General features: G+C 36.6%; 1 protein-coding gene across 8 annotated transcripts; it reads right to left on the bottom strand.

Moving 5' to 3' along the window:
* On the bottom strand, nucleotides 1-12,347 carry LOC148850296 (filament-like plant protein 7). 8 transcript variants are annotated; one of them, XM_088943836.1, is made up of 8 exons: nucleotides 11,873-12,337; nucleotides 11,575-11,672; nucleotides 11,387-11,461; nucleotides 9,127-9,239; nucleotides 7,273-7,414; nucleotides 4,645-7,132; nucleotides 4,483-4,543; nucleotides 1-799 (listed from the first exon to the last, which is right to left on the bottom strand). In XM_088943836.1, the coding sequence occupies exons 4-8, from the start codon at nucleotides 9,223-9,225 to the stop codon at nucleotides 305-307; spliced, it is 3,285 nt and encodes a 1,094-aa protein (XP_088799962.1). In that variant the 5' UTR covers nucleotides 9,226-9,239; nucleotides 11,387-11,461; nucleotides 11,575-11,672; nucleotides 11,873-12,337; the 3' UTR covers nucleotides 1-304. The 8 variants fall into 8 exon arrangements, with proteins under 8 accessions (XP_088799962.1, XP_088799963.1, XP_088799964.1 ...); XM_088943837.1 differs by having other exon boundaries at nucleotides 11,387-11,479; nucleotides 11,873-12,109; XM_088943838.1 differs by having other exon boundaries at nucleotides 11,355-11,461; nucleotides 11,873-12,011.
* Between the last annotated feature and the right edge of the window lie 462 nt (nucleotides 12,348-12,809).

The following is a 12,809-nucleotide window of genomic DNA, read 5'->3' as shown; positions in this document are numbered from 1 at the left end:
TTGTCAACAAAGACGTGAATCGCATTTAAGTAGGCTGCTGCGTATACCCCTCTCTCCTCTCAATCATATACTATTTTGTGAATAGATTCAATACTCTCAAGCGTCTTGGCCCCTAACCCAAAATATATACAACGGGAATCCAACAACGCAAAATGACAAACATTATGAATCTCTCTCTCTCTCTAACCTTTCAGTATTTCCAATCCCCAAGCCCAAACTCCAAAGCTGTAATCAAACACCAAAAGTTAATAAAACCAAACCCTGCTAGGTGGAAACTACTGTTGTTGTCACCAATTCATTGTTATCATGTAACAACAGTGAGAGATGTCTTCTTGCTGTTACCCATCTTCTTTCTTAATAGTAGTTTTCTCAGAAAACCTGCACCTCCTCCACGTTTCTTAATCGGCACAATAGCAAGGGTTTCAACTGTGGTGGTCTCATTTTTTTGCTTTGATTTCTTTGAATCCAGAGCCTTCTCTGGAGATTTTACTGGGACTATGGGACCATGGAAGAAATCGGGAGGTGGACTAGGATGTTTCTGTGGATCCATAGTGCATATGATTTCTTTGGTTTTGGGAGACTTGGCAGCATCATCCTCAGCTAGCATCTGATCAAGTAGGGAGGAGCGATGGTTCGTGTTGATGTTCTTGTTGTTGGAGGCGGTGGCAGGGGAGGGGATAACTTTGTCAAATAGAGCTGCCTCCCTAGGCGAAGCTAATGCTTTCAATTGTTTTCCCAGGTTTAAGATGGTTTCCTGGCATTCTGCCAACTTTTCCGAAGCAGCTGCGATCTCCCAGTCCTGCAAAGTTGAATTGTTACAATTGGAATTATTCCATTGCATAATTAGTAACTTACTTGAGATACATAACAAATATGTAAAACTTTCAAATATCATTCCCATCAATTTTTTTCAGTCAATTTGTCTAGGCAACAAACAAGATTATGGTGTTGAGATTTCTTGGCACCAATTACTTTTCAATCTCTTATTGTCAAGAAATTGATGTGTGCAAAATACATGTATTAGCATGAAATTATGGGGAAATTTTTGGCTGTTGGGAATGTTCTTCCGCATGACACGTTAGCATGGATGTGGTGTAAAAGAGTAATCGCTCTCAAATATTCTTTTGGCCAAAAAGACAAGGGGACTGAATGGGTTGACCTGTCATGCGGAAGAACGTTGCCAACAGCCAAAAGTTTCTTGAAATTATGGAGGATAAGTTTCTTTTGAATTTTTCTATATCTTTGTCTCTTAGAAAACTTCCTTTTTTTGATTGTTAACAGGGTAAATATTTTATTATGTAAATTGTACAACTCTTCTCTCCCACTTCTCTCCCAAAGAAGAACAGACAAATATAACCAGAAATTAGCCAAGGGCTAACGAATAAATACTACTGGTTCAATTACACATTAATATCACTCTCTGGTCCTGGTGTACCCCACTCTAAGGTATTTTTGTGCACCACCAATTGTGCTAATCTTGACCTTCCTTCATTGAGAATACTCCATGTCATGGAAATTTGTTTTTTTTTTTTGCTTGGGCACTTGCACAGCTCCTTGTTGTGCAGATTGTTTTTTTTTTTTTTTTGCTTTTTGGCTGGTATATTACTTTACCTTTTTCTCAAGAGAGAGAGAGAGAGAGAAACTCCATGTCAAGGAAATTTTAAGCTTAACACACACCGGCCTTATGGTGGAGTTTTAAGTCTTAACCTTGTTGCTCAAACTGGGTAATTTCTGCACAGCTCCTTGTTGTGCAGATTGTTTTTTTTTTTTTGGCTTTTTGGCTGGTATATTACTTTACCTTTTTTCTCAAAGAGAGAGAGAGAGAGAGAGAGAGAGAGAGAGAGAAACTCCATGTCAAGGAAATTTTAAGCTTAACACACACGGGCCTTCTGGTGGAGTTTTAGGTCTTAACCTTGTTGCTCAAACTGGGTAATTTCTGGATGTGTTGCAGTGTTTTTGGGAGCATGTTATTGGAGTTCAAAACTTGCATGCTAACTTATTATTAATAACATCCTCCTAACTGTATTAGAAATTGTTGAGAATTTCCATGATCCATATTTTCACAGAAAGCAACTTGCTGGCAGATGATTTTGCCAATATTGGTTGATTTGGGCATGAATTTCCCTCTTCCTTTGTGATCCATGTTTTGCTTCCCCCTTCTATTTTATTTGCAATTCTTTGGGAGGGAATGGTATCTCTAATTATCTATCTTCTCTGAGTAAGTGTTGCAGTGTTTTTGGGAGCATGTTATTGGAGTGATCTAGATGGAGAATAGTTCAAAACTTGCATGCTAACTTATTATTAATAACATCCTCCTAACTGTATTAGAAATTGTTGAGAATTTCCATGATCCATATTTTCACAGAAAGCAACTTGCTGGCAGATGATTTTGCCAATATTGGTTGATTTGGGCATGAATTTCCCTCTTCCTTTGTGATCCATGTTTTGCTTCCCCCTTCTATTTTATTTGCAATTCTTTGGGAGGGAATGGTATCTCTAATTATCTATCTTCTCTGAGTAAGTGTTGCAGTGTTTTTGGGAGCATGTTATTGGAGTGATCTAGATGGAGAATAGTTCAAAACTTGCATGCTAACTTATTATTAATAACATCCTCCTAACTGTATTAGAAATTGTTGAGAATTTCCATGATCCATATTTTCACAGAAAGCAACTTGCTGGCAGATGATTTTGCCAATATTGGTTGATTTGGGCATGAATTTCCCTCTTCCTTTGTGATCCATGTTTTGCTTCCCCCTTCTATTTTATTTGCAATTCTTTGGGAGGGAATGGTATCTCTAATTATCTATCTTCTCTGAGTAACAGTTAGAAGATGCTTTCCCTCTCCCCCCATAATTTTCTCTAGGTTGTAATTTTGTTAATAAAATTTTTAAGGGTTGCCCCAAGCTCCTCTAGATTTTTCTGGGGTTAAAAAATGGTCATCCAATACCTCCAAAGCTCCACTAAGGTGCTAATGTGAAATTGAAGGCAATGAGTATACCATCATTTAGCCTTTTGTTTATTTGTTTGTTTCTTTCAACTTTCCCACTAAAAAAAAGTGTTTTCCTATATTTTCATTTAAAATATACCCATGATGTTTTTTCCCTATTTATTACTCCCCATAGATATTGATGCATGTAGAAAATAGATTAGGGACATTTCTTCTGCATCCTCTTCTTCATCTTACTTTTCCTCTGATCTGATTTTTTTTCTTTACAGCTTTGTTGCATTTATTAGTTTATAACATGCTGAAGGAAGCTTTGCTCGAGTCAATATACATGTCCAAAGGTTATAAGACCCAAGTTTAAATGATAATGCCCAAAGTTTTTCCCTGGTGAGGCATGCATTTCATAGTTTATGATATGAGAAAAGGTCATTATCCAATGTTGTCCCAGCTATCTTAGGTTTTGGTAAGGGTGGACTGGATATGGCCTTAAACTTTGCCTTTTTTTTGGCACAAAGTGATAGCTCCAGACTTAAACCCATTACCACTAAACCAAGCAATCGCCCCTTGTTTACAATTTAAATATATGATCTGTACTTATCGGATGTTCATACTAAGTTACACTGATAGACCATTAAAAAGTCTATTTACTCTGTCAAGTTCAAATATAAAATTTTTACTGATGCATAATAGAAAAACAAATCAGGATCTATGATCAAGTTTGGCAAAAGTTTTGGTTTTGGTACCAGCTGCCAACCTGACACAACTCTCCTCCTTTGTCTTGGTTTGATAATTTGTAACAAGGGAGAAATTGAGGAGGATGTCATGCATAGAATTAGAGCATGATGGGAAAAATGGAGTGGTTCATCCAGAGATTTATGTGATAGGCAAACACCGGTATACCACTTAGATTAAAGGTAAAATTCTATAGAACAGTTGTAAGGCCAGCTATGCTGTATGGAGCAGAATGTTGGGTGGTTAAGAAACAACATTGTCCAAAAAATAATTGTTGCAAAAATGCTTATGCTGAGATGGATGAGTGGAAAAACTAGAAAGAATGGAATTAGAAATGAAATCATTCAAAGGAACCTAGGACTAGCTTCAATAGGTGATAAAATGAAAGAAAGTAGATTAAGATAAATTGGTCATGTGCATTGAAGACCATCAGCAGCACCCATAAGAAGTGATCAGTTGCAAGTTGAAGGGGATAGAAGGGCTAGGGGTAGACCAAAAAGGACATAGGTTTAAGCAGTAAAAATGATTTAAGTGGCTAAGCACCCATCATTTAACAATGGATATGGCTTTAAATAGAACGGAATGGAGAGACAGGATTTATGTAGCTCACCCATATAATTGGGATAAGGCATCGATGAGGATGATGATGCAGAATAGAAAATTGATCTCTTAACAGAGGTAGATATTCTAGACTTGGAAAGGACAAATATACAGGTAAAACAATAACCTTTACTATTCATTTCAATTCGTCAAAATGATTTACTCTACTACAAAAGAGCTATCAAGTAAAGAAGACGGGATCTTACAGTTCGAAGATGCTTTTTCTCTTGATCTGGATCAGGATTTGGAAATTCCTTCTTTGTTAAACTGTGAAACAAAAGTTACAGCTACCTGAGATGAATCATCACCGTAGGAGCAAAACTTATTCAGATTCCAAAAACATAATCGTGCAAGAAAAAAAATTGTACCTTTCTAGCTGGAGTTGCAATTCAAGACAAGTTGCTTCTAGTTCTTCACAACAGTTGCTTTTATCCTCGAGCTCTGCTTCCAGAGAAGAGAACTTCTGGAGAGTCTCTTTTAGTTCAACTCTGGCAACTGTAAGCTGGGTATCAAGATCTTCATTAAGTAACCTGTGATTTTCGATTTGATCCTCTATAATCCCTTTTGATTCTTTTAGGATTTCTAGTTGTGTTTGTAAACTTGCAATGTTTTTTTCTGATTCCTGAAGTTGAGTTATCAAGGATTCACTCTTATCAGTTGCTGACTGGAGCCTCCCTTCCAAATCTTTCTTTGCAGATTCCATGTCCTTCAGTTCATCCTTTAATCTCCTATTTTCTTCTTTGAGAACACCCTGAATTTTTTCCATTTGGGATAAATTACTGTGGCCATTTGATAGATGTTCTTCAGATGAATGGGATTTATCTGCTTCTGGAAGTGAACCGTTCAGAGTAATTTCATTTTCAATTTCACTTCGGGTATCATCCCAATCAAAATTTTTCCTAATTGTATCCCTCATGCTTGAAACATCTTGAAGGGAGAAACAGTGGCTTGTCACCCACTCGAAAGCTGAAGTTAATTCTCCGGAAAAATTTTCAAGACTAATTTTTCCATTCAACAGATCATTACAAGTGTGGACAAACTGCTGCAGAACAACACCAAGTTCAGAACTTTTCCATTGAAAGAGACGAACTATGTAGCCTGTAGGTGTTGCTGGGTTCTTATATGGCAAAGAATTCCCATCATTTTCTGTTAAGATCTGAGGGGTACCATAATCCATTAAAGAAGGTTGATTAATCCCTTCAATAAGTTCAATAAGTCTAGAGATTGACTTGTTAAGATTTGATTGAAGCTGGTGGTTGGTGACCTCCTTTGATGACTTGCTCATTCCATATGGTCCATCAAATGAATGCACTGGTGGAGAGGCACTAATATGTCGGTGATCTGATGCTACTGCATTGCTCAAGTTTTTTCCTGCATCAACAACTTCACCATTGTTTGAATGACTCACATTTATCAAAGCAATTTTAACTTCCTCAAGAATCTCACTAAGGCTTCTCTGTGTAACCTGGTTTTGCTCCAAGACTACCTTGAGGATATCCTGAAGCCAATGAGGATATTTTCCAATTAATATATCCTTTGATTGGATTTTTTGATTTATGTGACCAGAGCCTGAATGACTATCCATGACTGGAACTAGTTCCTTACCGGTAGTATCTGAAGGATAAATACCTGATTCAGTTTCTAAGGGTCCCACAAGTGCACTACTTTCATCTGAAGAAAGAAGGGAACTTTCATAAGGCGTATCCATAGAAACAATTGCCAATTTTTCCATCTCAACAAAGTCATCCATCAGACTGAAGTCTGAAATTCCTATAGATTTACATGACAATGGTGTCTTTGGCTTTCCATTTCTGAAGTTTTCCAATTCTGAAATCAAAGCAGAAGCCCATGATTCAGCACAGCTTAACTCATCTTCATTGCCAACACCAGATACTGACTCAAGGGAGAGTCCATTTGATCTAGGACTACTTCTTGCCAACTCCATGGTTTTATGACCTTTCATCATCAATACTCCAAGTTGAGCCTCAACTTGTGATAACTTAAAGGCTGTTCGTGCACCCATGATCCTTGAGGATTGGAGTTCGCTCTCTTTCTTGCTTAAAGCTTCTTTGAGAATCTTATTTTCTTCTTCCATGCCACGTAACCGTTCAATTAAGAAATTGATCCTTTTAGTAGGAGTTTCAGGAGTATTGTCTTGCACAAAGTCCATTGTTTGAGCTGCCACTGAAGAACCTGACTTTCTTCTCCTGAAATCAGTTGGATCCTTTCCAAGCATCTCAACTTCATTTTTCATTTTAGCCAAAGCAGCTGGACCTGGCAATCTCTTTCGAACCAAGAGCCGCAATCTCTGACATTCCGTTTCTAATTTTGCAATCTTCTTCACACTCTCCAAGTGTTGCTTGTGTGATGCATCAGCTGATTGACGGTTGAATTCCCTCTCCTCATTCCGGATCTCAACTTCTTTCTCAAGCATGCGGACCTCATATTTGAGAGAAGAATTATCCTTCTCAATAGAATTTAATCTAGTCATTAGTGCATTAAAATCAGCTTCTACCTGAGCCTTGCTTGCACTCAAGTCATCAATGAACTTCTCCTTTCCCAGGAGGGCCTTACTCAACTGAGTATTCTCAGCACCTAACATGGTAACCCTTTTACTTGTTCCAGCTAACTTCTCCTCTAAAGTTATCCGTGTTTTTTCAAATTCTTTTGTTGTCTTTGTTATAGCATCATGAATCCTTTTCTCCTGTTCTTCTCGAACAAATCGTAGCTGCTGCATGCATTCCTTCAAAGCTCCATCCAAGTGAGCTAACCTTTCTTCTGTAGCCATCCTCTGCTGTAAAGCTTCATCCAGTTCTTTCCTGAGAGACAATGCTTCTGCTTCTGCCTTCTCCCAGCCTAGAATGATTTATCAATTAGATAGACCAAGATAAAATCTGAAAAATCCTTCAACAACAATGCTTAAGGAAAAAAAAGTGCACACACTGGAATATAAGTAAGAAAGTTTTGGGAAGGAAAAATTAGCAACAGTAGATAACCTGCAATGGCTTCTGCTACAGATTTTGCATGCTTTGTGACAAGATCATCTTTTGCATTACACTCAGAGAGGGCAGATGAAAGTTTCTCATTCAGATCTTTTACAGATCTTTCTAGATCTACTTCTTTATCTGTCACACGTGCCTGTCCTCAATCAAACAAAATATAGAATAAATAATTTTCCAAAATTAATGATTGATAGGAATTACAAGTGTAAGCAAAAATCAATGGTCATCCATATGTAGAGATTCAACCAATGCCCAAAGAATCTAAGCCCTAAGAGAGTGCATTCTTTAACAACATTTGGTTGTCCTTAAAATTTCTGAAGATTATAAAATTTCATTTCTTAAGAATTTTGAAACTAGCCAAAAAACAAAAATTTTCATCACATGTGAAACACAATTTCCTGACAAATTGGTTGAAGTTAATATGTCAAAATATACTCTTTTTTTATAGGTTGTCAAAATATACTTAAACCAAGGAATTTTTGAATCAATGATATTTTGGTCCAAAATACTCCAGTAGTTTATTCTGGAAATATGTGGTCATAATGACAACAGAATTCAAAATAATTTTGTCAAGAAGTTATTCGAAAACATAGAGTCATTTTTTTTTAAAAAAGAATTGCCATATGCAGAGATGGAACAAGTTCCTGAATTGAACTGCTGGATTCAAAGAGTGGATGAAACAAGTTCCCCAAGATGACTGATGTATCTGTTAAATAATAGATATATTGTGGAAAAGCAAAAAACTTCAGTCTCCTGGTGGTTTCAGGAGTCTGGATTCGCTGCATCATTCTCCATTTGACACACTTCTCCACTAGCCCTCTTAGTGGGTTCTATATAGACCTGGTCATTGGTATTCCTTGATCCAAATAATCATAACAGGTCCATCAATTACTCATGGGCTTTGATAACTCTCTCATGCATGTATTCGTGAAGTGTCTTGAGCCCTTGACCTTATCCAAAATATCTCACAAAATGAAGCCATTAACTATATTTGAAATCAAATAATGTTTTTAAAATCCTTCAAAAAATTAAAAGAGAGAAATCTTAAAAAACATATGTTTTAAGCATATAGAGCTATATGATTTTCAAACATTAAAACCTCCCTCCATCATCATGGACAATTCTATTGCAAGATTGGCATTTGGGATCTAACCTCCCTTATGACTCTCCAAGATAACAGAAAGATGCATATTTAGAGATGCTATCTGGTAAACTATATTATGATTAATAAAGTTGGTACAATTACCAAAGAAGGAATTGGTCCAAGTATGATCAACTAATTGACAAAAAAAGTAAGAAACAAAATAAAAAGAAAATGTAGTTGGAAGCATCTAATTGATTTGAAGAATCAAGATCTAGATCTTTAACTCTTGTTTAATACATAAATGGTTGCATAAGTTACACTTCTTCCCCCTTCTCTTGAGCCCTCATGTAATGCTGGTTTTGATATCTCCCAGTAAAAGAACCATGTTGTTCTCCTGGTTCTGTATCTCACTATTTACTTAACTCTATTCATGAATGGAATACAATTAAGTCAAACTGTAGTTTTCTTACTGAGGTGTAACAATGGTTTGCTTAGTGATTGCATAGGGTTTTTAGGAACAAATTTCACTTCAATCCATCAAATAGTTGGATGCAATATAGTTTACTGATAACACCATTTTTTATCAGTAACAGTTGAAATTGTATTAATTGATAACAATATAAGTATAACGCTAACACCATTAAAATATAACATGTGATGCAAAAAATGCTCTGCTTGCATTTCCAACATTTTCTTTTGTTGAAAGGCAGAAAGGGAACAGTTCAATCATCAATATATAAATTGAATAAAAGGTCACCAATTACCTCCTCATCTTTTCCTTTTGACAAGAGGTTGGCTTTGTCACTTACAACAATTGTCTTCTCTGATGTTTTTTTCCTCCAAAGCCATGTCTTCTGGTCCATGATTTCACCAAATCCTGCCATACAAATAAAACAGGAAAATTTTCATGAGAAAAACAAAACTAAGCCTAAAAGAAAAAAATGAACATTATATTTTTAGTTAAGCATATTTTTGATGAATGTACTTTTCTGGAACTTTTTTTGGTATTACATGGTCTCTACTAAATGGATGTTGTGTTGTGCTGAAATGTGTCCGAGTCTAACAAGACAAATGCGATTTTTTCTTTTTTTCTATCAAACAGCACTTGGGCTCAGTTTGGGAAGAGTATGGATACAAATATGTACAATGCAAATACAAGGTTTAGAAATACTGTTTACAAGGCTTTACATTGAACGTATCTGCATTTACACTCTTCCCAAACTCAGCTTTAGCAACAAAGGCAACAGTTTGTGTAGGTATATAATATTAGAACTCAAAAACTATGAATTGTTTAGTAGTATGTATTTTTCAATAGAGGTGTCTATGAGTCCATGTTTATCATCTTGCTGGGTCAGACTCTTGGACATGCGTTGGATCCCAACTCACGTGTCCATGTATATGCAACACTGACTTTTTGGTGAATGTATACCTCCATGAAAGAGAGTCATAAATAAAAGGGCCATGACCCAATAATGATCCCTGCTATTCTGGTCTGGGAGAGGTGGACTTTATATGGACCTAACCTTCAGCATTTTCTTGCATGAAATGGCTGCTCTCAAACTTGAATCCACATTCTCATGCTTTTCAGTCCGAGATGTCTACCATTGGATTAAGCAATTACCTCTACAGTCATAAATAATTACATTTTCCTTTATAGTACATCCAACTTGTTTTCCATAAGCACGACATTTTTTCTATGCCCTTAATAGACGTGTCCTTATTTATGCCTAACAACACTAATGAAGGAATTGTGCCTTCTATTTCTGACAAATCACATTTCTTGATGGACACTTAAGTCCAATTGGTCCATTTTTAAGGCACATGTTCAAGTCTGACTTCACAAAGCAAACAAACATACACACACACAATTAAAATTAGCCAATATTTTTTTTCCTCAATTCTGACATTAAATGCCTACTATATAAAGGTCTAAAATGTTTTCTGTGTTACCGAGTAAAATTTCATAGAGAAAATAGCATTCATCATGTACATTAACTATTTATTTATGTATAACTAGGAGAAAAAGGAAAAAATTATGCAGAAGTATCCCTTGAGAATACAGAGAATTTGAAATCTGAAAAGTTTTTGACCTGGACACTTCATCCATTTAGAAGAGTCCAAGCAAAACTGATTTGTAGGAGGAATATATTTCTAATAACAGTATGTGTATTTCCTGCGGTATATCAAAGACTCAATCTTCTACCTTCTTCACTAAGAAACTGGTAGGAGTTGATTTGACACCATCTAAGTAATATAAAGTAAGAATCAGTTGATGTGGGTTGCCGAGGTAACTTTTGGCAAGTCTATGTTCCTTATGATATATTTATTACATGAAGAATCCGATTAGGCAATGGAGAAAGGACGAAGGAAACTTCACTCTGCAGTTTGAGAACTCCTGAGATACATAAAAGCTTGTCTATGGAAAACGATGGCTTTAATTCTTCTTGTGATAGACTATACGAACATAAATCAATGACTTCTATCTATATTTTTCTTGGTCGAAACTCAATCTCATATTCTCATGGAAGAGGAAGCCCACAATCTTGTCTTCAGTTCAAGAAATGAATCGAAAAGCAAGAATTGTCTACAACCAGCAAACCAATTAAGAAACTAAAATTTCTACTCTCTACTTAAGACCCAAACGTTTTGAGACGGATCATCATATGACAAAGAGAAAGAATACAGCACCCATGTCAAATTTATATAGTATACATATTTCAATACGAAAACCACAATCTCACAAGTCTAGACTTGCATGCTAGTTTATGAGAAATGATGCAAAACTTCAATATGCTAGTGCACAGCAACAGATATGATACATGTGCACACAATCTCTCATCCACAAGATAAAAGCATAAGTATGAAAAATTTATAAACATTCTGCTCTGAATCTGGAGTCTGGATTTCAAGATTCTACACAATGACATAATATGCAAGGTTATGAAGCAGCAATATAATAATGATTTGAAAGGTGTATAGCTTATGGAAAAACCACTCCATGGCAGAAGAAGCCAAAATCCATACAGTTGCAGGTAAATGTAAGAAAGAACTCCCAAGATCAACAGAGTTTGAGACAGAGTGTGTGTGGAGAGGAGTCGTCTGCATGTGAACAAGAACCTGGCCATTATAAAGGAGCATAGGATTGATTTTATTATTATTTTTTAATTTTTTTTAATGTCATAATCAAATCAATGAGACATCCATGGATATACCCTGGTTAGCGTGCGTCGCATGAAATGATCATACAGGCAAAAAACGACCATATGTGAAAGACGATTTCGTTCGAAAATACATGTAACTCAACCCTGCTCTGTTAAGATCAAAAGGAATGGGAAAAGGAAAAACAGAGAAAGCGCGTTTTTAAGGTCAAAGGGAAGGGGGAGAGGAGGAAGATAGAACCCAGACAAGAGAAGCAGCAGAACATAATTAAAATAAACAAAACGTATAATGGTGCCCGCGTACAAAAACTAAAACACGTGTAAGAGAGTTCGGAGCTGCTAGAGCTCTCACCTGACGTCGCTAATTAGCATCAGCAGCTTACTACTATGCATGGATCATCAACTATCACCCATACCCAAACAGAGAAACAACCAGAACCAGAGAGTACAGAAGAAGACTGTAATAAGAGGGAAAAAACAATAGTGGGGAGGGGTAAAAGGAAGGGAGGACAGAGATTTTAGGAGGTTGAAGTTGAACACCGCTGACACCCCCTTGACCGGAATAAACGTTGCAAGAAACAGAGAAGGCAAGGGAGAATAAATATGTGGGGTATTATAAAGCGTAATAGCAGAAGGCGATCATTTGATTCTGCGAAAGGTGATGTCGAGAGAGAGAGAGAGAGAGAGAGAGAGAGAAGTGTCGGCCTAGAATTGCCACGAGGGAGTTAGGGACGCGTACTTCCGGGCGATGAGGTTAGGACTCGGGTGGTGTTGTTGGTAAGTGGAGACCGTGGAGAGAGGAAGAGCAGATGTCTTTGTCATCAACCATCCAATCCAAGTAAATAAGAAGTTAAGAACTAAAGATTCTTCGTTTTTCTTTTTATATTTAATAATTAATTAATTGGTCGATGGCATTTTTATTCCATTCCAAAAGTAAAGATAAATAAGATTTTTTTTGGGTAATAATATAAAGTGGAAATAAAGAAATAAAAAAAAGTATGAAGTGTGAAGGCGTTGGTCACTTGGTGATGGACTGATGGTATTGGTGGGAATGGCTATGATTGGGCTGAAACGTGGGTCCACCTACCACCTCTACAGAGAAGGACAATATGGGAATTTAAGTATTTTCATATAACATCCATTGACCACAAAAGGGCTACACGACGGTGGTAGGAACTTGGTGAAGGCGGGATTGTTTGTTACAAGTTACAACTTACAAGTAGCGAGAGACAGAGAGACTCCACCATGAGACTAGCTGGCACCTTCAAATTCAACACCAGACGATTGTC

Source organism: Nelumbo lutea, chromosome 5 (assembly GCF_056320005.1).
Source record: "Nelumbo lutea isolate HS-2025 chromosome 5, American lotus-T2T, whole genome shotgun sequence".
Lineage (NCBI taxonomy): Eukaryota > Viridiplantae > Streptophyta > Magnoliopsida > Proteales > Nelumbonaceae > Nelumbo > Nelumbo lutea.
This window is presented reverse-complemented; position numbering and strand designations above follow the sequence as displayed.